Source organism: Takifugu flavidus, chromosome 2, assembly GCF_003711565.1.
Source record: "Takifugu flavidus isolate HTHZ2018 chromosome 2, ASM371156v2, whole genome shotgun sequence".
NCBI lineage: Eukaryota > Metazoa > Chordata > Actinopteri > Tetraodontiformes > Tetraodontidae > Takifugu > Takifugu flavidus.
In genome coordinates this window covers 17241635-17268471 of record NC_079521.1, presented here as the reverse complement: position 1 = coordinate 17268471, position 26837 = coordinate 17241635, and the positions used below count along the sequence as shown (strand labels likewise).

The following is a 26837-nucleotide window of genomic DNA, read 5'->3' as shown; positions in this document are numbered from 1 at the left end:
AGTTGTACTCGCACATCACAGCAGCCCTCGGACTGAAGGCTGCTGTGATGCTGCTGCTGCTGCTGCTGCTGTGATGCTGCTGCTGCTGCTGCTGCTGCTGCTGCTGCTGCTGCTTGATGCTGCTGCTGCTGCTGCTGCTGCTGCTGCTGCTGCTGTTGTTGCTGCTGCTGCTGCTGCTGCTGCTGCTGCTGCTGCTGCTGCTGCTGCTGCTGCTGCTGCTCTGCTGCTGCTGTAGCTGCTGCTGCTGCTGCTGCTGCTGCTGCTGTAGCTGCTGCTGCTGCTGCTGCTGCTGCTGCTGCTGTAGCTGCTGCTGCTGCTGCTGCTGCTGCTGCTGCTGCTGTAGCTGCTGCTGCTGCTGTTGTTGCTGCTGCTGTAGCTGCTGCTGCTGCTGCTGCTGCTGTAGCTGCTGCTGCGCTGCTGCTGCTGCTGCTGCTGCTGCTGCTGTAGCTGCTGCTGCTGCTGTTGTTGCTGCTGCTGTAGCTGCTGCTGCTGCTGCTGCTGCTGCTGCTGCTGCTGTTGCTGTTGCTGTTGCTGCTGTTGCTGTTGCTGCTGCAGCAGATTAACTCACAGACAACGTTGCCTTTAAAAGTAAATATAGCAGCAAATCTGTTTGGGACCATTTCTCACACATCCCAGAGCTGCATGACACCAAATGATGGTGACAGAACATTAAAGCAAAGCCGTTACTGCCTAATCTACTCTCCAATTTGCACTCTAAATATTTGGATTCTGACTCAGATTCATGTGTTTTTATTTTAAATCTTATTGTAGATCTTATGACCAAAAGGTACCACACACACACAGTTAAAAATAAAATCATACAGTTAACAGTGTTTACTTCAATTCAGTTAATCTTTATTTGTAAAGATGTTGTTACAATCAAAATAGTTTCAAGGGGTTTAACAGAACCCCGGAACCTGACCCCCCAACAAGCAGCAGTGGCAAGGAAACACTTCCCTTTAACAGGTAGAAACCTTGAGCAGGATCAACCAGGGGGGTATGAGCTGGTCAGAGAAGGGGGAGGACGGATGGAAGAAAGAATAGACGTGCAGCATGCAAATATATTAATTACACTGAGCAATCAAAACTAACACTAACCCTGACTTTACAGCTTCATTGCAAAAATGTATCTTTTTTCCTTTTTTTAAACATTTATTTTATTAATAAATATGGTCAGAGAAGTTTTAATTCAATACAGAACATGAAATTAAAGCTCTGAAACGGTTAAATGTGTTTCAAGTTACATTTGATGCAGGTGATACCACCAGTTTGGAGGTAAAACCCCCCAGATTTAATCCTGTAGAAACTCAAAATGTATTAATAGATCCACTGTTTTATGCAGCAAAGTGCTGTAGGTTGAATTCACTTATGTCTTCATGCATTTATGCTGCCACATATTTTATATTGCTTACTTTTGTCCTTGTGTTTTATGCATTCAATGTATTTTTTTTGGTATTATTTTCCTTACATTTATCCTACCACTATGCTGCAGCTCTTCATCAAGCTGTATCACAACTCATGACATCGCCGCGCTTTTTTTAATTAGAGACTCGCACATCTGTTGGGTAGTTTAAAGAGGACAGTAATCTGATTTCTAATCAACACACATCCACAGAACAAACGGTTAATAACAGCTATGTGCCTAAAAGAGAATTACTTTCTCCAGTGTAATAATAATAAAGGTCAGCAGAAGGGTGAAGAACCTTTGCCTGTGCCCATAATAACGGACAATTAATTGCTTTTTGCTCATCTTCATTGGGATTCCCCCCCTTGTGTGCTGGGATGGAGATCAGAGGTCAATTTTTTATTTTATTTTATTAACATCGAGCAATAACTTCAGTCTCTTTTTACTACCGTTCAGCGTGATGGCCCGGCCCCTTGGGCTCAGCTCAGTTCGGTTCAACACTGTTTTGATCGGCTGATCAATAGTCACATAATAACTGAATGGCTCACCGAAGCAAAGAGACGGGTCTCTTTTTGTTTAAATCTCGCCTTCATCTGTCAGACTTCCAACCTCCAGAATGGCAATGCTTTAATTTTAGCCTTTTGATGTGACAAACGATACATGACTCAGCGGGCTTTAAACACATTAAGACAGGAAGCTCACTGATTTCCTCCTAGTTATTAAAAAGAGCTTTTTAACTATTTGTGGATTTCAAGAATGTTGTCAGTCATCAAAGAAGAACAAGAACAATCCAGAGGGAGGTCTCAGAGAAGCAACGCAACAGCACTGTCACACCTTACACAGCAGGTACGTCAGGAAAACTCATCCCTGTTGATCTAAAACCCTGTTGGATAAGAGGTGAAGCACAAACCTGAAGCAGAATTCTCTTGAACTGAGAATATTTGTGGTTTTGCTTTATTCTTTCTATCATTAATGCTCCTCTCTGACTGATCTTAACTGGCCCCTTTTAAACCTGCAGTTGGATTTATGTCTGTGAACAGTGTAATTACAAATATACCAATTGGCTGATGTTATATGTTGTATTTGCATTGTCTGGGGAATTGTACATAATGTTGAATTTGAGCTGCTAATCGAATTAATGATGGAGGAATCCTGAATGTTAATAGGGCCTCGTGCATCCCGGGCTTTAATTTCATAGAGGTGAATAGAAACAGCGATATTAGTATCTGTTACATTGTGGTTTAAGCCTTGCTTTTATTGGTTTGGAGCCACGCAGGCGCGAAACAAAATTAAGTCTATTTATCTCTTACAAAGACAGCGAGCCACGGGAGGCTGTAAATTGGTGCTTCTCTTTGTCAGTTTATTCAAAACCAGCGAGACTGGGTTGCAGCACATTAGGGCATTTTCTATCTGGTAATTTCTCTCGCAGGGTAAATCGAGCAACAGTATGAGTGGTGGTGGTGTGTGTGTGTGTGTGTGTGTGGGGGGGGGGGGGCGCTCGGCGTCTCTGCTTTCAATGTCACCGCAGAACCAATAAATATGGTGTTTGTTCACACAAGGCCTCGCTTCTTTTCATGCAAACAAACTGAGATGAAGGAGATCAAATCTAACAGGTCCACCATGCACCATCAACAGGTAAACACATCCCCAACTCATCCAGGACCTTTTGCTCCTCTCCTCTCTCCACCTGGAGAAGAACCACTGGAACTGGCTGTGCACACAGGAGCTATATTAAATGGATAAATCATGCAAATGCACGTGCGGCTCCATGATTGATTAAATACAATGACAGTTATCGTCCTCAGGACAACGGCCTACAAACGACACCTTCCTCATTCAACGTCCTTGATGCTGAAACGATGGTTGGCACGATGCACGTATCTAGCTGGGAGTGAACAAGCATGGAGACGGTTCTGCAACCCAGAGAAGGACCTTTATGAATGTAATTTGTGGTGACATCACACCTCCTCTAACCAGCACACTGCTCCTCCCCCGTCCGCCTGCCGCCCATGCTCTGCTAACAGCTGATTGTTCCCCATCAGGGTCGTGGGTGAGTGGCAGGAATCCACCCTGGACAGCTCGTCAGGCCATCAATGGACACGCATCACTCACTTACACCTATAATTGACGTTTGTGTTTCAGGCTGTGGCAGGAAAATATAAAACCCACAGGGAGAATGCGCAAACTCCTAAGGCAATCAAACCAGAACCCCCATGTTTCAAGGCAGCTGCAAAACATCAGCTTATATTCTTAAATCTAGTGATTCATTGTGTTGCCCTTTTAGAAAACCATTCAGATAATCCCGTGGGCCGGTCATCACGTCCCCACACTGACCACCATGACAGCGGTTTGTCCATAATGGATGTCATTTTTTGATAAGGGTGACCTGTATTGGATGGACCACACAGGGGACGGAGAAATTGAAAGTGTCAGATACTTTCAGTGTTCCGCACACTCATCCAGCAGGAGAGCGCTTTGAATAAAATCGGGCCATTTCTTCCATGACAAATGGAGAGGAAATAAAGACACGTCTGCCTTCCTTTAACAGCTTAGCCTGGTGCATTTTGTGTCTGGATGATGTACTAATCTCTGGTGTAGGAGGAAATATCTGCTCAGGAGGTCACGTCGGTTGCCACAGATCGGGAAATGAGACATATTAATAACCAGGCTTAGGAGACATGGCGGGGGGGGGGGGGGGCATTATTCTTCTTCCCTCTTAGTAAAATCCCACATTATTTTGTCAGAGTGGATGTCGTGTAGCCTCAGCAACAGAAGACATCACCAGCGTGTCAAATAACACGTAGGTCCATGGGTTTGACCTGTTTAGAGACAGTTTGACATCGTTCGTCCCCCCAGCGGCTTCAGTCCGTTCGTACTGGTGGAAGATTTGGACGGCACAAGTGATCATCGTGAAACTCAAAGGTGCTCTGCTAACTTGATGTGCTCACACTCATTAGCAGGCGCCAGTTCATCCAGTTTAGCCCATTAACATGTAATAATTGGACCAGACATCAGCGGTGTCTCCACGACTCTTCGTGACTCATCATTCCAGTGTTGTTGCTACGGTTGTAGTAACGAAGAAACAACTATTTCGTCGCGTACAGGACACACACACACACACACACACACACACCACACACACACACACACACACACACACACACACACACATATCGTGTTGTTATCTTTATATCTATTAAAAAAAAGTTCCTCTTTGCCATATTTCCCTTCAATTACCCTTCAAATGCATCCAGTGTCGTTTTGATTTTGATCGTTAAACACGTCTCTAGTTATGAGGGTTGTCCAGCTGCTGCCATTAGGATGAGAGAAAATCAAATGAACCCGGAATAAAACCAATGGACCACCGGTACAAACGGGTGGAAGTTTTATCAATTAAAGAAACACAATTAGAGGAGCAAGTTCTATGATTGAGCACTGCTGTCTCCAACTGGGACAACGAGCTACTCAGGAGGCTAATTCAGTTAGCATATCAGTGCAGACGGAGGAGCAGCCACATGTGAAAAGGACCCTTCCCAGAGAGAACACTTGGGAGAGATACTGTTTAATGGTTACTGTGGTCAGTTAATCAGCAATTCACTTTACAGACCCGAGGAAACACAATGTAATTAGTTCTGGACGCTTTGCTGTATTTCAGAGGTGCCATTACTGCTGCGAGTGAGTTGGCCAGTTGGAGGTCAATTTGGGTTTGAGTTTTCTCTTGGAGTCATGAGGAAACGGTAATGATTCATCCTCATGCGTCATCAGCGAGGCGTCATTCTGCAGAACTGGCTGAACAACTTGCTCATGGATGGCAGTGAAATTGGGTCCAGTTTTAGTGGAAACTGATGGTTTTCCCTCTGAGTTTGAGTTTGAGTTGCTGAAAAATGGCAACATCGAACCAAAAGCACGTGCGCCCATTAAATTGTGATGATTTCCACCAACTCTATTACGCTAGTATGCTAACGTGTCCCCAATCATTCTGAAGCTATTAGAATTTCACTGCTTTGTCTGGTTCTCTCTTTGTTTTTTAATCTGCCACACATTGTACTTGGACAATATGACAGAATTGTACTTAAATATTCATGTTTTGACTAAACACACATTGACTGCTCATAGTCAAGCGTTGTTTGTTTTGCTCATAAGCGCCAACAATGGCTAAACCGAAGCCCAGAATTAAAATGTGTGTGTGTGTGAGAAATGAGAGCTCGAATGTGAATGGAGTCAAAAATGACGGTCAGAATAAAATTCTGCTGTGACACGGCGCCACATTATTCTGACAGTCAATAGAGAAAAGACAGAATTGCAACTGTGTTCCCGAGCAGCATGTGTGAACGAGGACGACTCATTTATCGACATGTGTTGGGAGACCTGCTCCGCCGAGGGATGCTGGGAAAACAGCTGGAGACTGGGAGAACTGGGAGAGCACAGGACGTTTCTGCTAGCTTGTGAAATATCATTATTCATCTTCAGCCCCCTCTCTTTGATGAGCGTGTGTGTGTGTGTGTGTGTGTGTGTGTGTGTGAGAGAGAGAGAGAGCGCGTGATTAATTGTCTATATGTGCCATTCAGCGTGTGCACAGCCAGGCAGGGTGTAAAGCATGTTAGAAACCACATCAGATGAGCCAGATTAAAGCATTTCAAAGGTGTGTTCTGTTCCCCTGGGGGAAGGAGGAGACGGCTAATTGTGACTGCAAGTTCCCATCCTCCATCTCTTATTAGTCATTTCCTCATTACGGGCAGCCATCGCCAGCCTTGGAGAATAAACCCCTTCCTGCCTTCTCGGTTGCCGGCGGCTACAGTACAGACCTCGGAGCCGGAGCAGTTAGGGAAGCCCGGCTGAGCTAACATTAAAGGTGTAATTTGATAAGACGAAGGCAATGAGCTGATTCCACTAAACAACACCACCCTGGTTCAAGGTTGCAAGCCCACCGCCGGTTTTATCACCGCTGAATGTTAAGTGGTGGTGAATGTTCTTTAATTGTGGCCATAAATCAGAGCCGGCCACAGAAAGAGGGTTATAAAGAAGGGAGGGAGCAAATGAAGAAGCGTCTGCAGCTCACCTGAGACACACGTCTCTGCTGTAGCCTTGAGGAAAGGAACAAAAAAAACATCATCAAAGCTTTCTCTTTTTTCCCCCCCTCCCCATAATAATGTGAGGGCGCCCTCCTCCCGGTGCCTCGCAAAGCATCCTGCATCTTTGTCCCTGGATCTGACAAAAACGAAGGTCTGTGTCTCCCCACAAGTAGGCGTCGCCATGGAAACAACCGTTTTTCAGCGCTCTCGACAATGGTTGTTAAATAAAAGGAGCTGTCTGATGGAATTAAAGAGCAGGCCCCGCTCCTCTTCCCCTGCAATATGTGCTGGCAGTATCAGCAGCCCGGCCGCGGAGGGCGAACGCGGGCGCCGCGGCGCCGCTTACATTTCATCAGGCGCATCAAGACCGTCCTATTCACCCCCTCCGCAGCAGTGGCGAGAAAGTGTTTTGTGAGTCAGATTAGTGGATAATGGAGAACAACCACAGGCTGATGCAATATGTCACTGCTGATAAAACCCCCCAAGATTTATTAAACACGGCAACAAATGGTGGAGGCAGTTTAAGGGAAATGATGGGATTGATTTACCTGGATGCAAAACAGGGGAGCCTGCGCGCAGAGTGGTTAGCGTGAAGGCTGGGTTGCGTATTAGCATCAAGAGTGGAGCTCAACCCACGTGCAAGAAACACATCCCTAATGTAAGAGATGGAATATTTATCACTGGTGCACGGAGTCGCCTTCCAGCCACCAGGCCGTTGCAGGACGTGAAGCCCTCTCTGGGTGTGATCATATGCAGGAAATTACACCTGTGTTAAACCCGCAACTTGGTAATTTAGTGTCACAATAGACAAGCTGAGATAAGACGAAACGAGCTCAGCAAATTCTTTCCTGGCTCCTCTTTCAATCCCCAGTTGGCCCTGTGAACCTCGGGCTCATTGTCTCGGGAGTTTCCGCTCGCTGCTATCGCGGCAGAAATACATAACGCGGCGTTCCATTTGGACATGAATTTCTGCTCGTTTATTTGTCTCGTTCTCAGAGAAATGGATCACAATGAAGGGATTAAATCACCGCTGCAGCACTGGGCTCCAGATATCCAGATTTTGCTTTGGTGGGTGGCAGAAGGTCAAATTTGCCAATTAAATCGCACTGGAAGCAGTTTGAGCAGTTAAACAGGTGACACGGGACCCAACCGCCACGTTCTTGAGGAATTCTGATCCCTGCATGTGTATTTGTACAGTTATTCAATTCCTGTTTGGAAACTGTAGCCCAGGACCTCCCAACAGCATTTTCATTCAAGAAGCTGTGCGTGGCTCCAGAGCTCGATCGATGGGCCCTCATCCTGTGATGCGTCGTGACTGAAGAACCTCACGGCAGCTCTGGTCTTCTGGAGTGGTCGGAGGGCAGCAACCATGTTTAGGTGCTTTCATGGGAAGTCAATAGTCTGTGTTTGAAGGCTGGTGAAGCACTGGAGGACAAACCAAAGTCAGATTAATATTTCTAGCCTGTGTGTGTGTGTGTGTGTGTGTGTGTGTGTGTGTGTGTGTGTGTGTGTGTGTGTTTCTGCTGGAACAGCCAAGACTTGATATAATCACTTGATATACAACACTTGTTTTCTGTGAATCTGTGTTTATGGTGACGCGGAGGACAAATACGCCGTTACTACCAAAGACAGAGCAAATGTTGGGCTGCAAACACACACTCACAGCGTCTCTACGTTATCCCTGCGTATGAACGCAAATCAAGCGAATATCGCCTTTGTTTGTTTGTTTGTTTGTTTGTGTTGCGTGGGGGCGGGGGCTCTATTTTGTGCTTCATTAAGAGCGAGCACACGGATGCTAATTTTAGTGTTTGCATGCGCTTCATTTAGTTTCAAAAGAAAGAGGCTGTTAATAGTAAAGAAAAACATTCTGCTCATTGTTGCCAGCGCTCGTGATGGTGACCACCACGTCTCAGGCGTGTTTCATCCGTGTTTAGCTGCTGTTGCTTCACATTGAAGCCGGCGTTTGCCATAAGACTGCAGGTGGAGAGTCTTTTCGCCATGACGGCGCCATCAGAGGCGACGAGGGTGAAGGCTGAGGCTTTTATAGAAAAATGACGATTTACTCTGCTGCTGCAGCACTTGTTTTTCTGATGAATGCCACTGAGGAATTTTACTTATTTTATTTTAATAAGTGTTGAATATGAATAAATGTTGAATCTGCCACTTTATCAAGCTTCTGCTTCGACCTTCTGCTCCCTTTCATCATGTATGTTCATACATCACGTCTTAAACATTATGGAAATGGAAAAATTGCTACCGCTTTGATACTGGAAATGAAATACAGCCACTTTGATGGTTAGAGAAACCACATTCCTGCATATGCTAAGCTAGTAAACGGCTAAAGGTGTTAGCATCGTAGGCTACGATGCTGTGTGTGTTAGACAAGGCCGACAGTGATCACTGTTTATGCTGTTTATTTTTATCAACATCTCAGGAGAAGAATTTACATTTCACTGGTAGATCATCATAATGCCAGTTAACTAGAATTATTCCCATCGTTCTATCGTCTTCTCTTAACCTCCATTTCTTCCTAATCGGGGTCGCGATTGGCCGATCCGACAGCTCCGCACACTCCAGTGAGTGATGGTAATAACAGATCGGAGTGCCGCATCTCTGCTTCCCGCCAGCTCTCTGCTATAATTGCAACATATACAGCATATTCTACAGCACATCTTCAAAATTGCCTGAATGTATGACAGAACGGCGACATAAAAGGCGCTGGATTTCATAGCCACGGAGGGAAAAATAAGCGAGCATCCAATCGATGGAAAAAAACGAAGAACTGGCCTGCATGCATAAAAATCAGGGGAGACAAACAGTCCTCTAAGACTCCTGGTGCTGAGAGAGCTGTCAATTTGCACAGCCAGGGAGAGATGCCGGATTAGCAGAGGAACAAATAAATCAACAAAAATACAGCCACTGTCCCTTTGTAAACATTTGATAGCGGTGTGGAGTGAAATAACTGATTAACAACACATTTAGAAAGATTTACTCTTTTGTCCTTCTCAATCGTCCCAAAGCATGCGTCCTTTCCCGTCCTCCAGTCCGCTTTACTGGTCGAAGGGCTGGTCCCACAAACAGCGCCGGCGGTTATTCTGTCGGGGTGGTGGCAACGGGGCTGAGGATGGGGGTCCTTAAGTCCCTCAGCGGACACATGGGGGCGATGGCCTTATGGCTGTAGTACTCTACCACTTGCTTAGGCACCTCCGCCAGAACGCATTTGGCCAGGGCTGCAGGTGAAGCCTGCAAGTAAAAAAAGGACGTTTGTGTCTTTTTTAAAAAGGCAAAAGCTCAAGAAATTGCATTTAAATATTCAACTGTGAGATGCTGCAAACAGTGTCGGAGGATCCATCTCTGTTTGAGATCATGCTCCAGTAAAGATAGAGCTCGTGACTCATCTTCCTCGGGTCCACGAGCGGCCTGGAACTGAGTCAGTGTTTAAATGCAGCGTTCTGCTCTTCAGTACGCACGGGAGGGAAAAAAGAAACACAACTTACCAGTAAAAACTCCACCAGAGTGTCGAAATGCGCAATTGAAAACAGTTTAAGGCTGGAGCCAAATTGCCCCGGAACTCTGTGTCATTACTTCGCGGTCAGAGATTCTTAAACAAGTTTGATTTTTCCCAGTAAACCGTGCGCTTGGATCAGTAAGGGAAATTAGCTTCCCGCACTTCCACAAATTTATCACTCTGTCTCCCATTAAATGCAATTAATGGTGACTAAATCACGTGGGGACGAACGTCCCGTCGTGTTTGAATGCTAGAACACGTTTCTTCCTTGGAACGCGCAGCAGACAGGCCGAACTGTCGCTGATGATCTGGTCCTCCTCCAGATCACGGTGCCCATCTGCAGCCCCAGTAAAGCCAGCGAACGTCCTGTTTGCTCTTTTTAAACGAACGCGCGTGCCCGTAGCAAACGTGTCCGAGGAGATAGCCGAAGGTGACCGCGTGAAGGGCGACGGCGAAAGAAACTGACCGTTTTGAAGTCTCTGAATGGCACGAACTGCACGATGTCCCGGAGGACCGGTTCGCCCTTTGGCGAGCGCAGGACTCCGTCGTCCCCGTCCAGAATCTGCATGTCTGTGAAGTCGGCGTTGCCCACTCCCACGATGATGATGGAGAGGGGCTGGTAGGAGGCTCGGACGATGGCCTCGCGCGTGTCCGCCATGTCCGTCACCACGCCGTCGGTGAGGATGAGCAGGATGTGGTACCGCTGGAGCAGGAGAAGAGGCGCCAGCGTTGATTTACTGCGGCTCACCCGTCAACCAGAACCAGGAAGTACAGACAGCAAATAAACCGTGTAGATGCGTACGCCTCAGATCTAAAGGGACACTCACGGAGGCATCCTTGATGTTGCCATCACCTGCTGCCAGTTTAGCTATCCTGGTAATGATGGGAGAGACGTTGGTCGGGCCGTACAGCTGGATCTTAGGAAGGCAGTTCTGGTAGGCCTCCACCACTCCTTGGATCTCTGATCAGAAGAGGGGGAGCAAGAGAACAAGGGCAGGGATACAGCTGTCCGTCAACCGCCTGACAACATTGGTCAAACACACACACCCGCACACACCCATTGAAATCCACAGGCTGCTCCTCACCTTCACATTCATCGTCCTCTGGATTGAAATTTATGGCAAAGTCATGAGAAACCTGCAGGCGGGGGAGGGGGAGATGAAGTGGTTAGGACCTCCAGCTGCCCAACATGGATGAACACATGAACCCGATCTTGATATGTATGATAGCAGCTACCCATATGACAGATATCATGTATATAGCCTGATCAGATGTGTCGTGTGTGTGTGTGTGTGTGTGTGTGTGTGTGTGTGTGTGTGTGTGTGTGTGTGTGTGTGTGTGTGTGTGCGCTGTATGCATGAGTACTTGCATACCCCCTCCTGAGGGCTTGATGGATGTAGCCGTGAATTAGTGCATGAAGGCAGCAGTGACACGACTCTGCGTCACGTTTTTGGACCACAGTCATTTCGATGTTTTAAGACCAGGAACTTGTGAACAGACTCAGTAATGAGTCAGAGATGGGAAATAAATTGAGCCTCCAGACAACACGGGCTCGTGCAGCGTAAATCTCCGAGAAGGCGCAGCCGTGGACGACGGGGCTGAGATTGTTTGTGGAGTGAGTCGCAGATCCTTACCTCATAATTTGGAGGAATTCTGGCTCCAAACCCCAAAGCTGAAAATCTTTTGTCGCTGAAACAAACAAACAAATCAATTGGTCACATTTGTGTTTGCTGCTTATTAATAGTCCTTTTTGAGAGCGAGGTAAAGAGAATGCCTCGCTGGTTTATCCATCTGTTCATATTTCCAAGGGCACCACCCCCCCTCCCCCTCCCCTGCATATCATAAATGTTAAAAGCTCAAATTACAATTTAAAATCAATCCCACTGCCAGCGTTTGCACACCTGCTGAAAGAGGTGCTGCCAGTCCTGACGGGCTGCACATTTGATCTCGCTGGCAAATAAACAGACATTACTTTTTTTTTAAAGTTCCCGGGGGGGGGGGGGGCAGAAAGATAAAACGTCGTGGCAGCATGACGAGAATGACAGGACGAGACCCGATTTGTCAGCTCCTCTCCGGATGTGGACCAAAACATTTTTTGGCTGGTTCTGAATGCCAGACAATCCTCGTCTTTTGAGAGCATCTGGTTTTCCTCGTTTTGCATACCCACATCAGGACAACAGATAAGACGCTAATTAGTAGAAGCTGCAGAGCTGATGCAGATGCCCCTCCCCCTTTATCTGAACATTTAGTCTGCTTCCCTTCATGACCGGCAAACCTCAGATTCTCCAGCTCAGTAATCTGAAAAAGCACCTGCAGCGCAACAGATTCGGGGGAACATTTAAAACACATTCATTTCTTTTGATGCTGATTTTAGCGGCGGCCACGTTCTCACGGGGGCTGCAGGGTTCTTTGTCCACTGGCTCCGAGGAGGTGAGTAATTACCTGCGGTGGGTGTAAAACAAGAAGGAACTTTCTTTTTTTTTAAGTCAAACAAAGTGTAAAACGCTCTTCGCAGAATTCTCGTGACGCCGTTCTTTTACCGTGAAATCCTAATTCGTTTACCGCGCATCTGCACGGGTTTCAGCCGGAAAATCAATGATGCACACAGAGAAACAGCAGCCCCTGCAGCACAGCGGGAAACACGAACACGTGTAAACTGGAGCAGAAGTAATGGAGGTGTATCTGTCAGAGATGAACCTGGCGTTCCTGACCTCTCCTCCATCGATTAGCACCTCAGAAAAAAAAGGATTTTAGTGCTAAAGAATCATTTCTGATCCAGTGATGAGATTTTTATCTGTTCACATCCAGCACATCTGCATGATTGCCCCATACTGCTGCTCCCTAAAAGACCACAGCTCTCCTGTGGGCTACACACTGATCCTGGTTCCTTTACTTTTTGTCTGTAAAGAAAGAGAACCCAGCTTGACCGTCCTCTCAGCGAGATAAACGAGCCTCTGCCCACACAGACTGAAGCTAATCACTCCAGCTCCATAATGCACTCCTCTGCAAGGACTCTAAAATCCCACATCACCAATATTCACTAAAGGCTAAAAGGGTTGCGTGCCCACATTTTACACCTCAATAACAACTCTGACTTGAGAGGCAGGGCCTGCCTACACGCTCTGTAGCTGCATGACCAGAAGCACATTCCCAGGTATGTTGCACATGCTAACGCGCGCAACGACAACGCGCCACGGTCCCTGCTTTTAATGCGGCAGGATTTCAGTGTCTTCAATACTATCACTTGGAGGCTATAATTAGCCTGATAGTGCTCCCCTGATATTCAATAGGAGGATCTGCATAAATCAGGAGTCAGAGTGTTAATCCTCCTCTGGCTTACTTTCGACATATGTGAGTATTTTTTTCCCCTCTCAAACATATACTTGGAATATTTTCCCATTAATCAGACGCTACCTGCAAAGCTAGAATGCTCCCCGCAGCCGCAGGTTGAGTTGATGTGGTTGAGATTATCAGTGTTAAAGAGTGAAATGTTCAGCTCAAACCACCACCTTCACCTTCTGTATAAAATATACAACTACTCTTTCTAATGACATCTTAAATAGGATCCATCTTGCACGTCCTCTGGTTCTATATGAGATTCTACACCATGCTGTTATCCCTCCGGCCATATGGGAGAACCCCAGGAGGACCAGTGGCTGCAGCAGATATGCAGAAGAAAGTGTCATTGAGTTATCCACATTAAAAAAACATATGCAGCCTCCTCTGAGGCCATAAAGTGAAGACCAAACAGTGGAGGCCTTTATTCGCAACACAGTCACATGCACAGCGAGGGGTTTGTGTGTGTGTGTGTGTGTGTGTGTGTGTGTCTTGTACATACTGAGTACCAAAATCTACATTCGACTTGCAAAGTGAGGACACATTTTGGAAGCTAGGACATTTTGGCTGGGCCTGGCAACCTCAAAGGACCGTTTGAGGGTTAAGACGAGGCTCTGAGGTCGAGGTCAGAGTTGGGTTTAGATTAGGAACAGGGTTCGAGGGTTAGCTGGGACGGTTACAGTAGAGGTAAGGAGCTGGATAATGCATCATGCCTGGTCTTGGTCTTCATAAAGATAGAAGTCCAAGAATGTGTGTGTGTGTAATAGTTTGGATTAATAGTTTGGATTAAGGACGGGCAAGTCCATCAGAGGAGGTCAAATCCAGTCCTCGAGGGTTGAATTCAAGCCGGAATTTACATCCTACCAGGCAGGAAATATTTCTCGAGTTAGTTAAGAATTTAGGGTGAGAATGAAAGCAAACATTGGTAAACAACAACGCTTTTGTTAACTGTAAAATATTAATGTGGAGGGAAGGCCTCTGAGTCCTCCCGGCTGCAACTTAAAGGCCTGTGGTCAATTTATAGAAACGCTTGGCGGTCTCGGATTTATTGCGAAAACCCCGCGCACGAGGCCACTCACTCATTCATGCCGCTGTCAGAGAAGAAACTGGTGATTCATTTGCTTGGTTTCAGCATCCAAAGCGATGACGGGACCGAACTGTTGATTGATGATAGAAATGTCTCTTTTCTGAGTGGCTGCGGGATCCTGGACATCCAGAAATGCTTGGACCAGGAGTCAGTTTCGGGTCAGCGTCCTTGACTGACATCTAGCTCTAGATTATCCTCATGCATATTTGATAGCGGCAGCCAATTTCGTCTGCTCTAATTTTACTGAGCGTGGCGGCTTCTGCTTAACCACGAGTTCAGCGCTGATTAAAACTGGCCCACAAAGACGAACATGATGTGAGCTGGTGTCACACCAAGTTTGAAAACATAGCGTGACTACTGGGGAAGCTCCACACACAGCCGATTTCCATAGCAACTCCAGCTGCTGCAGAAGCGGAATAACCTGCAGTGCTCCAGAATTTCCATTACAATCCTTTTGCTGTGGTCCGGGCGGAGCGGCACATTTTGGCAGTAAGAAGCCCCTTGTGGCGTCATTTTTCCCTGGGAGAGATGAGTTTTGTACCCACGAAACACACTTGATCTACAAACAAACAAACAAAGAAAAAGAACCTCCAAACCTGTCGTAGTCTTGGCAGATCTCCCCCACGGCTATCAAGGCCTTCAGGTACTCATTGGGCTGATAGGGGTTGATGTAGTGCAGAGAACAGCTGTTCCTCGGGTCGCCATTGGACGCCGTGAAGTCGATGGCGACCTGAGAGTATTACAGGTGCAAGATAAACAATCTGGAAGTGCCGTGTCTGCTGCTCCTACGTGGGATACCTGATCTAAGGTGGGAATCGGTGATTTGACACCCACGTGGCTCTCGTACGCTAACACAAGCTACTTTAGGAAGGAAGAGCAGCAGCTATATATATATATATATATATCTTGGTTGCAAAGACTTTTATATACCCTTTACATATCTGAACTCTGTAAATACAAACATATAGATTGATATCATAAATATATATCATTGTGTGTATATATTGTATATACCCATCACAGTTTTATTCGCTACTTAAGCACTTCTGGTTAGATGCTAACTGCATTTCGTTGCCTTGTACTTGTGACATGTGTAATGACAATAAAGTTGAATCTAATCTAATCTAATCTAAGCTACTGGAGGGGTCCTCGTTACTCCGATTTACTGCTTCCGTCTTCCAGCCGCCAGACCAGGTGATGAGGGCTCGAGTGGAGAAACACGGAAGGCACAGAGGCTTCACGCTTTACTTCAGAGAAGCCGCGCCAACATCTGTTTATCTGGAAGCCTGTTCGTATTCCAGCCGCTTGCCGCGCGTAGCGCTAACGGGCAGGGGACTTGGCAGCGGCTTCATTCACAGAAATCAGGGCCACTCGTTGCAGCTAAAAAACTTAATTGCACTGAAGCGTGGCTAAACACAGGCCGCTCAAATTACCGTAAAGTGAATCTGGCATCCTCCCATGATGTAATCTAAGAAGGAGTACACTCTGTGGAGCTGCAGGGGACAGAGGGAATGAGAAGATTTGTCAAAAGCAAACCCTTAAGTGCTCAGAGGCGTTGGCAATTAAAATAGGATCTACTCAACAAATCTGCTGACAGCAGAGGTTAAATATTCTGGCACGGCAGCTAAAAATAACAAATATCCACAGACGACTCCGACAGACATGCGGCGTTTCTGCCTCCGGGTTCCCACCTTGAGTTCACTGAGGATGACAACTCCAGAATTCTTATAGTTTCTCTTCTTCTGTTTGTACTTGGGGTTCACGCAGTCCCACGTCACCTTGAACAAAGAAGCACGGCGACTTGAGCCACAGGACGTTATCGGCGCGCCACCAGGTCGGCGGCGGGATCGGCACGCCGCCTCTTCGTCCACTGACCTTATTCCCACTGGAGATTTTCTGCAATTCCCTGAACGTTGTGTAGAACTCGCCGATGAAATCGTGCTTCCCCCTGGAGTCGTAGTCCCACACGAGGCACTGCGACGCACAGACACAGCTCGTCACCGTCGTTCTCCGGGGTCACAAAATTCATGCGCTATTTTTGAGTGGGCGTGCAAATATCGCGCCCCTTTTTTCAAAAGTTCTGCATCTGGGATGCATCCCCGCTCACAGTCGCTAGGGTTCCGTTACCTTGAGCTTGCGCTCGTCGTCGCAGCTGCACAAGGATATGAGGGAGACTTTGAACGGCTCCCACACAGGATTCAGGTTGTTTTTAATCACCTGTTGGAGTGGAGTACACACACACACACACACGTTAGGAGGCGGGCCGACACAAGCATCTGTCGTCGTACGTGAGGACGGGCTCCGAACGCACCTCGGTTCTGTGCACAAGCTGTTCGGTGTCGTCGTCGTTGATGCGGTAAATCTCTAAAAAAGGATCTGACTTGCTGAAGAGGTCCTGCGGAGAGAACAGCGTGATTGGATGGTCCAGGAGCAGTTAGACAGGCAGACTAATGAGGCTCCTCTGGTCTGAGACAACAGCGGAAATGTTCTATTAACAAACCTTATTAACAAATAGGAACAACTTAAACTGGAAGAAAATTTGACTGAAGGCTGAAGTAAATATTTCTGTTATAGTTATCCTGTTGTGCCCTTTCTGTAGGTACGATTACAGGGAAAAAAACAAAATATTCAAATGTCTTATAATGCGTCTCGACTGGCTGCTGGGGTGTTTTGTTGACTCATATTGCAAAAAGGGCAATTGTCTCTGTGAATAAAGGTCAGGGAGGAGCAGGTACAGAATGCACAGCACAGCGTGGCGGGGGTGAGCTGAGATTGAGGGAAATGCGTTTAATCTCCTGCACCAAATCCTTGTGTTATTCCATGAGTTTTACATCAACAGACAGAACGAAGATTCTGAAAGGTTTACATGGTGGTTTTTTTAACAACCTTAAATCCTCCCCTGAGCCTCGACTACCTGCCTCTGAGAGCAGAGTGGGGATGATTTAGGTCGATAGACTCATCAAAAAAAGGAAACGGACAACTCTGTGTGTGTGTGTGTGTGTGTGTGGTGTGTGTGTGTGTGTGGTGGGGGGTGGGGGGTAGGTCAGAGGCTACGCACAGAATGAGACAAACGACTGTCATATTCTCGCCACATTAGATACATCTTGAGGGGTGGGGGGTGGTGGGTGTCCATCGTGGGGACACAAGAGCGAAACCAAGCCGTGCTGTCCTCGCTTTGTTGTCATGGCAACCACTAGCAGTGTGGACCGGCCACGCGCAAATGTTGAAATTCAATCACGGGCAGCAATCGCAGCGATATTAATGCCGAGCAACGACGGCACGCCGTGACGTGTTCGCGTTAATGGCCGATTCTCCGGGATCGATACGGCGCCGGGTCGCCACCGGCAGCCAAATTAAGAGATCCAGATGACATGCAACTGATTAGAAAATGATTGTTTCATCACTCTTCATCAGGCGTCCATTTAGGAGCCACCGCCTGTCTCGCGTGATCCGTCACCACTGATTTGCAGCATCAAATCAAAAAAAATCAACAGATTCTCCACAAGAATTCAAACAAACGCAGCCAAACATTCACCCTCAACTGGACTGATTTCTCCTCACGGGCCAATGAGGGTAGAGGAGGAAACCGAGGCGCTTCCTTCCTGTTGAGCGCCTCACACATGGGATGCTTCTTGACTTTCACGCAGATCCTGGAGGATCTTCATATTCAGCGTGAGTAAAATACTTCCTAACACCTCCAGCACACAGCCGGGACGCACCGGCCAATGAGTAACAGCTCCAAACTGGTAAGGGAATTTCAACCTTCCGAGGCTCAAGTCCTGGCATTAAATGCGAGGTTCATGTTTAGCTTAAAGAAGCCTTCAGATTTGAACCAAAACGGCAACTGTCACAAAAAAAACCCCAGAATCTGCATCTTTCTCCTGCGAGTTCAGACGAGTTGAGCTGTGAGTGAATGTGAGCCCCTGCTGCCTTTTTGATTGAAAAGCTCCTTCTTCAGATTGCAAGTGTGAGATGTGAGTGGGGGGGGGAGTGTGGGGGGGCTGTGTAATAAAGCCTTAAAGTGATTTTATCTCCCCGCCATAATAGAGCTGCGTGTCATTATAAAGATATCTAGTTATGTATGAAAATGAACATCGGCGCGGCTCCTGCTGAGGCTGCAGTATCACCATCACCGTCGTCACCAGCATCATCATCATCATCATCATCATCATCATCATCATCATCATCATCATCATCATCATCATCACCTCGCTAACGCTGCTGAACCATCGCTAATGAAATGTGAACCCAGCCTCTTTCTCTCACCTTATCATCCAGCTTCTTGGCGCAGAAGGAGAGCTCCACATAGCCGTTGTTGCCAGATATCTCCTCGGCATGCACCTGAAAAGAGAAACATGATTATTCAGCAGGATCCGCCACATTATTCCAGTAAAAGGACGTTTAAACGCCCGAATATGTTCTGGGTGTTTTTAAGAAGTGAACGCCAGCTTCTGCGTCTGGCCGACCCGTCTGAGCAGCTCTGTGTGGAGCTGACAGGTCTTCACTGCAGCTACGCAGCGTGGAGGGTTTGACAAGACCTGACAGATATGATGGGCAAATTAGGAGCCCCGGGCTTCATCAGGCAGCCCCTCCTGACAGGTTCTCCTCTGATTGGTTTACACTGCGTCGCTCTTTCTGTCCATCTGAGGTTTGGAAGCCGCCATGTTCTGACCCCGAGTCGACGTGTAGCCTGGCTCTAAAACCGTCAAACTGTGCTACATCTGGAGGGAAATCCTTGAGGGAGAAAGGCTGCCACCTTTGGACCTCTGGACCTTTGGACTTTTTGTCATTCAAGCTGGGCAGTGACGTCACCCGTTTGAAACTAAATTCCTCATTCAGTTAAGGCGCAGTATGTTAGATTTGTTGGCATCTAGTGGTGAGTGCAGGGATTGCAATAAGAAAATCCACACCTTGTACCCATCTTCTGGGTGGTTGCCAGGGAATGAACTAAGCAACTGCTGCCATTCAGGTATTATGTAAATATGTAATAGGTCGACTGCTCCCAGCTAACTTGTTAAAATGTGAACTGGGCTGAATGAAAGTGGGCGTTTTGTAATTTATGTATGTTTTTATTTGCTTTTGTGCAACATTTCGCATCTCTTGTGCTCGAATCATCTGTGAAGGTTGAACACGAATAAAAATTCATGTGGGCAAAGTGTTCTGGGTAAGATCGTTCGGTATTTCTGCAGCCAAAACGTTAAGTTCCCGGTTCTCTTTCCCCATACATATGAACATATACATCACATTCCTGAGGGCACCGGGAGCACACCAGAAGGAAATGACACCAATATTGCAAATACAATAAATAAGAAAGAAATGGGCTCTGGAAAGGCTGGGACATTATTGGAGTGCAGTGAGCTGTGTATTTGCCTGGATGGAACTCCCCAGTGGGATTTCAGTTATCCCAATGACATTCAAAAGATCATTGCTGCTGGCTCTGATTGAGATTCAGCGCAAATCTGGCAAAAGATAAAAAGAATAAGATTTAAAATTGGATGAGTTCGTCTGCCCGTGTTATCGGGGGTCCGGGGTCCAGACCCCAGATGGCCCAGAGCTAAACCCAGCGAAGGGCACTGAGATCTTCTATTTCACATCGGATGCAGGACCCCACACGCACAGACCGCCTTTTCTTATGGCTTCACTCAATTCTGTGTGTGGAAGACGTCCCTGAGGAGCCTCGAATGGGCGCATATATAAATATACTGTAGCTGAGAGGAGGAATAAACCGCTAACGAGCATCGCTACAAAAACCCCGTGCCTACCGTGATGGTGGACTTGCCGGCATATTTCCCGTACTTCAGCAACAAGGGCTTCACCATCTTCTTCTGGGCGACGATCTGCATAGATCAAGTTAAACGTCAGCCTTCAGCTCCTCGCTGGGAAGAGCAGCGTGCAGGGAGTCATTAAGGGCGGCGACACGCATTTATCACCGACGGAGGGAAACAGTCAGAGGCGCAGGCAGAGAGGGATGCTGCCGCCGGCTTCAGCTCTGTGACCGACCGTGGTTACTGAACTGGCGGGCAGAGATCTGTCTACCTGTCCGAGGGTGCACTCCACCCCACCCAGGAAGTCGTCGTCGCGGGTTCCGATGCTGTGAGTGCCGTGGATGTCGTAGACTTCGAATCTGAGCTTCTGCACCTCCTCGAAGTAGTAGTCCAGGGAAAAAACCTTGGCAAACACCGGGTGCAAGTTGCTCTTTATGACTTCTGTCCTGTCCAACTGTGGGAGGAAACACAGAAGAAGACTTTTGTGCACCTAAACACGACGGCCATGGAACATCGGGCTGCTTTCAGAGGAGCAGCCGTCCATCTAAATACCAGAGCAAATGTTGCATTGTGGGGTGATTTGTGAGAATTTCTGTGGACTCAGACATTTAATCTCAGCCTATAGAAAAGCACGCGCTCCTCTATTTAATAGCCTGACAAGAAAAGCTGAGCTCTTCCAACAGCTCATGATGTTGGATTTAGCCTGGTGAACATCCACACGCTGTCCATCTTCTCACGAGAGCAAATCAAATGAGTCTTGAAACAGCATCGGAATCTAAACTCGTCTTTCTTTCACAGCTAAAAGCGTCGTGATGCCGTGTTCGTGTTAAATGTGAGTGGGGGACAGACCGGGCGCATCATGAACAGGGCTGTTTTGGGTCTGGCATGATGTCCGATGTCATTTGTTCATTCCCAGCAGAGCTGCTCCAGACTGGGAATCACAATGACCACATAAAGCCTGCCTCTCAGTTTATTGGTGAGACAAAAACCAGATCGGAAACGACTGAAATCTTAAGAACAACAAGCCGTATAAACTTGCCTACGCGAGAAAACGACCACACAGCATCCAGGTTCTTATTAAAGGGGCCACTATTGTTCAGCAAAGCAACACTTTTAACCTCATTTATTTCACATTGGGGTGTCCATTATTGAATTATAATGTGACATTTAGACACCCTTGAAAGCCTAATAGTCCAGCTGTTCAGAGGTTGAGAAATTAAGCTCTCACGGAACGTCTTTTTCCTGGCGGTAAAATCCGATGCATATAACAAAACCAGCATTTTAGCTGAGGGAACAGGTCTGGGGATTAGCGCCTCCACAAAGACAGACTGTTCATCCCACCTCTCACAGCACTGTAATTCTTCATAAGAAGGGAAGAACGCCGGCTCTCTTTGCGAGAACAGAGGAACGGCCTCACGCGTTAGCCTGAATTCTGTGTTTCTGACCCGCAGTGACGCAACGAGCTGCCATCCCCCCAACGTTATGATCTCATCTGCTGTTGTAATGGTGCCTGTGGCGGCTACGTGTGAGTTGTGTTGGCTGATCCCCGTCTGCTTTGACCAGCCTGAGGGCGCCGTTCATGTCACAATATTAATGTTTTATCAGAGGAGCGAGGGGATGACTTGGGTTCAACCCTTACTGGGTTGCTATAGCGATTCACCTGCCACGTCTGACATCCCTCTCTTTTCCATTCACGTGTGTCACTCGGGAGTTTTTCTTCGTCTCTGACTCGTTTCTCTCACAAAGATCCAAGCAGAAAAAGCAATAACACGATCATGGCAGAGTTTGGGAAAGAGAAACTTTCTGGTTTGACTCCCTGAGCCTCATTCATGCCCACTTCTCTGTCTTGTCATTTCCTGCCTCCTTCCTCCTTCCTCTTTGCACCATCTGGATCGACAGATTTGCAGTGAGTCTTATGGGTCTGTTTGTGGATAAAAGCTCACCAGAGCTGTAGTGAGGGTAGGTTGCGCCTTCTGTTAGGTTGCTTGTGTCGAGCCAGAGCGACATGACAGGAAAAATTTAGGATTTCTAGAATTTCTGTCCAACAGGTAGAAAATTATCTATGCAGTTCCACCTTAACAAGCCCCCGCCGGGGACAGACCGGCTTGTTATGGTGGCAGCATGCTGATCCACTTTGCCCAAAAAGCCGTGTGATCCACCCTTTTCTCTTCCCTGCGTTTTTTTTACCTGCACAAATTGTTCTCACGCGAGACAATTACGACGTGAGGCTCGGCTCAAAAGCAGTTACGGGTCAGCGGGGCCACGCTACGCCGAGCCAGGAAGAGACAGAGGGCCTCGGCGTGGTGAGTGGGCCGAGCCGCTGTTCAAACGAGCACGTAAGTAACAAATGGAGGCCGAGCAGGTTGGCAGAGGATTTGGATAACATAGATGGATGGATGGATGGATGGATGGATGGATGGATGGATGGATGGATGGATGGATGGATGGATGGATGGATGGATGGATGGATGGATGGATGGATGGATGGATGGATGGATGGATGGATAGATAGATAGATAGATAGATAGATAGATAGATAGATAGATAGATAGAGAGCTCAGTAAGCCAAAGGCAGGTGAGTCTCCACCATCGTCTGATCATCACTGAGCTACTACAAAGGAAAGAGATGAATTCTGTCTCCCACAGATGAAAGTGTTTTGGTGGGGAAGGTGCAAATGAACTGCACAACAATAGCAAAGGACCTTGTGAGGAAACAGGTGCGAAAGTACCAACAGTCGCGCTAAAATGGGTCCAAAGGCACCATGAAGAGCGCCGCTGCTCAGCCTCGGGGGCGAGCCACTGGCCCGGCACAGTCAGGCGTGAGCTGTGGACGGTATCTGGACAGTAAAGGGGACCCGAGTCCAGCAGCACGGCTGCATCATGTCTCCAGGACGCTCTGCTGCACCTGGAAGTGCTCCAATTCCCAACACAGATGGCACCGGGATGGAAATTATTCAATAGTGAAACAACATCTCAAGACCAGAAGTAACGCTGGTGGGAAAGGAAAAAAAAAAGGATTTTCGCCAGTCACGGAGGACAATTTTGGGATGAAAAATTGGAGTGGCTGTCGTAAAGATCTCGCCCCGATATTATAGCTAACCTAATATGGAGGCAGAAATGAAGGAAAAGTGTGTGTGAGACCTCAGATTGACCACAGCTCCAGGAGCTCAGTGCCAGAAGCTTCTAGGAAGCTACCACACAACATTTGACCCAAGGCTGCTGTTTAAAGGCAGTTTATCAAGAATGAGTGTTTCTGCATCAATGGATGAATGAATGAATGAATGTGACAAGGCCAATGTCACATGGATGGAGTGATGATTAGTGGAAAAGATGCCAGGTATTGTGGTAACCTCAGGTACGTGTGTGTGAGTGTGCACATCCATTTCAAAAATAGCCTTTCACATATGCTGCACTGTACCCAGGTCAGCCATCTCATGAGGCATCCTCCGTAGATCGGGAGGAAAAGCTATAACCGCGCCCGACATGGACTGTTCTTAATATTACATCGGCGTTTGATGGATGAAGGATTCGCAGGCGAAATTTATCTGCAGAATCCGTTATTCCGTGTTGTGTTAACAAACAAATGAAGGCCCGCATTTCGACTCCCCCTCAGGAACTCAATCAATTCATCAACGGGAAAATGAGAGACCTTGTGCCCACGCACCACGTCAGCCCGAGACCAAGGGAAGAAATCCTCCATTTCCCACTGAGGGCCAACTCGCCGCACGTCACATTTGCAGCCCACTGTTTGTCCACGTGCGTCCGCCGGTGGGACACGCTCGTGCACGCGGCGCCGCACCCGCCGAATCCTACACAGCAGGCTTCACAATCTGGTGTGAGTTAATGAGTAGTTGAGAGGAACGCTCGCGTTCTCCTCTGCAAATGTATTCCGCATCTGACATTTTCTGCTCTGAGTCAGACAGCTGTTGTGTGAGCTGTGATCATTTCCTGGGGAAAAAAGGGAAAAAAAAACAGCTGCAAATCCACCAAACCGTGAGAGATTTATCACCAGGGTGGAGCCAGACCGGTGGTTCTGTAGGGCGGAGATGTTTGGTTTCAGGTGAACTGGTTCGGATGATCTGAACCCGTGCAAGCGGAAGCCAAAGAAATGAATGAAATGACTGTGGAAATACCAGATTTACATTTTTCTCCCAGAGAGAACTGATACAAATAGAAAAAGGAAACGGGTTTGGAGGGAGGGGCTCACCTCTGTCCACTGTCCGTTGGTCTGGACCATGAGTATGACACAGGGGTCGGACTTATTCAGCGTGTCTCGGTCCAGCAGAGCCTTGCATGACACGCGCAGCTCCACTTTGGAGACGCAGGCTGCCGGACCGCTGAGGCTGGTCGCAGGCGAGGTGGCCTCCTGGATCTCGTTCATCCTGGCTCGAGCTGAGGGGAGCGTCCGATCGGGGAAAACTGAGAGGGGCGCGAGGCGACTGGCGACTCCTGGGTGGAAGGATCTCAGCGAGGACGCGGCGCGCTCACAGGACTTGGCTTGGAACAGATGTCAGAGAGAGGAGAGAGGTGCCCGTTGAGTCCCCAACGAGAGCAGAGGTGTCATTACAGCTGGTTAAGCATTACTCCCAATTGTGAGGAACATCATCTCACCTCGTTAATAAAGACAAACAGGGCATGAGGGTGGAGCTGGATCAGGTCCCTGAAGAGGCTGATTAATGACATGCAGTCTGTTACAACATGGAAACACACTTGATATCAGCCTCTGCATATTATGCATATTGTGATATCCACGAATAGAACAGGAGACTCCATTCAGCTTAGGAGGAAACATTTATGCCGTTTTAATGATTGATGAAAGTGGAACTAGGAGGTCGCGCAAAACTGCCGTGAATTTGAGGTTTAACCTATGACATCTGTGCCAAAGTGTCCTCGAGCACACAAATGGGAAAGGAAGTGAATGTTGTCGAGCAGCGGCGCCCGCTTCAGCGAGGACAGCGCCCGTGGATCAGCAGCCATCTGTGGCTCTGAAAACGCGCCCAAACCCCAGAGTATCGACGTATCTCTAAGGTGTGAGCTGCTCCCCAAATCCAAGGTTCTGACGGAGGGGTGCGTGGACAGAAGTGGGGATGGCCGTGCCAATCCGACAACTTAATCAAAGCCATTTCGGGAAACACTCGGGAACACTTTAGAGCAATTCACCAGCTTAAATCCCCAAATCTGTCAGCTGAAACCCGGACACCAGTTGCGGTGGGTCCAGTTAGAGCTCCTCAAGTAACGCGTCCGAATCAGCGAAAAGAACATTTGAGAACATCGCCCGTCACTGGCCGCTTTTTCTACGCCTTTTACGCACGTCCAACGAGACAATCAGCGGCTCCGCAAACGCGCGCACGCAGAGAAAGAGGAGAAAAAAACGCACCAACAAAACAATTCCCGCAACAATTAACTACGGTGGCCACCAAATGAAGGACTGCGCTCCTACCTGTCGTTGCTGCTCACTCTTAAACACACTTGTTCAGGCGTCTTCCATAACGCGCTGGCGGATTTGTTTCCTCCGCACAAACTCATTGGTTAGAGCTTCAGAGGAGGGAGTGGGCTCGTCATGTGGAGACGGGGAGTGGACAGGAGTCCAGCTGCCGATGCGGGGACGCCAGTTTCATTTCACATCAGAATCCGCGCAGGCTGCTGGGGTGCGTGCGTTCTTGTTGACATCCGCGTATGAGATGGCGAGCGAATCCCAGGACAATCCATTATACACCTGCAAACTTCACTTCACTGTATTAATGTAGCCTTTTCAATCATATTTTCCCCAGGATAAATCTGCTGTAATCACTCTGTCGTTGCATGTTGCGGATACGGTTTAAATGCTCCACTAACTAATCTCTGCTCATATTACCAACTTCCAATTTAATGGAACAGCAATTGCTGATGAGCTGCTCAGTTGTGCGAAATCAGAAGCTTAATTTCTCCATTTTCTGCCGCAATCTATCTTTTTTTTATGCGCGCGCGTGTTTATTTGAAAAACTAAATAATTTTCTAAATCGCTGACAGCAGCGCGTCTTACATAACATATGGTTTCTATGTTTTGGCTTCAACCTTTTCCAGTCCGCCCACAGATGTATTATTTTCATGAATGTATTTCCAGACATTGCATAACGTTCATAGATTTTTTGGGGGGGAGTCACAGAGAGAGACAGAAAGTTTTTGGCAAAAACAAAGGCGAAAGACCCGGAAAAAATAAGCATGTGTCTGCGCACTTTATGATAATGTTAGCGTGTGGGCTGCACTTGTTGCGACAATTAATTCTGCGGGAGGCTTCAGAAACCTGCGGAGTGCTGAGGCGTCCGTCGTGCGGGGAGGATATTTGGCTGAGAGCCTGGCGGCGTTACGAGTTTATTGATTTTCCAGGAGAAACTCAGAGTTCTCAAACATTTAGGCCTCCTTGCTCGTTGTGCGCACGCGTCTGACGCAGAAACACGTTGCCTTCAGACAAGGCCGCGACCTCGAGTCAGCTCTGACTTCCGGCGTCCAACCCCCCGTCCTGTTCCTCCGTGGTTATTCAGAGTCCGCTCTGAGGCGCGCACCTGCGCCCCTCGCCGCTGCCATCTGCCGCTGCCGCTGTTCCGGGTCGGCACCTCACAGGACGGCACCTCACGGGGAACATCTCTTCAGGGTTGCGTCTCCCCAGTCGCACTCACCTTGGCAG

The 26837-nt window shown here is 47.7% G+C and overlaps 2 protein-coding genes across 6 annotated transcripts; both read right to left on the bottom strand.

Annotated features, from left to right (window-relative positions):
- Nucleotides 1–125: 125 nt before the first annotated feature.
- Nucleotides 126–631, bottom strand: LOC130517934 (ataxin-8-like; the record flags this gene model as incomplete). The annotated part of the gene is given in 4 exon segments (XM_057020145.1): nt 126–218; nt 221–468; nt 471–563; nt 628–631. Coding segments are annotated over 4 exon segments (438 nt in total), but the record flags the coding sequence as incomplete, so codon positions are not given.
- Nucleotides 632–8874: 8243 nt separating this feature from the next.
- On the bottom strand, nt 8875–26102 carry cpne7 (copine VII). Of its 5 annotated transcripts, none has more exons than XM_057024943.1 (17): nt 25551–26102; nt 24785–24842; nt 24381–24670; nt 20445–20627; nt 20171–20245; nt 18675–18749; nt 16720–16803; nt 16536–16625; nt 16284–16382; nt 16100–16186; nt 15842–15901; nt 15005–15138; nt 11620–11674; nt 11071–11122; nt 10813–10946; nt 10452–10688; nt 8875–9720 (listed from the first exon to the last, which is right to left on the bottom strand). In XM_057024943.1, exons 3-17 carry the CDS (start codon nt 24552–24554, stop codon nt 9568–9570), a joined length of 1692 nt encoding a protein of 563 aa, XP_056880923.1. In that variant the 5' UTR covers nt 24555–24670; nt 24785–24842; nt 25551–26102; the 3' UTR covers nt 8875–9567. The 5 variants fall into 5 exon arrangements, with proteins under 5 accessions (XP_056880923.1, XP_056880920.1, XP_056880914.1 ...); XM_057024940.1 differs by having other exon boundaries at nt 24785–24861; nt 25551–26101; XM_057024934.1 differs by having other exon boundaries at nt 24785–24861; nt 25614–26101.
- Between the last annotated feature and the right edge of the window lie 735 nt (nt 26103–26837).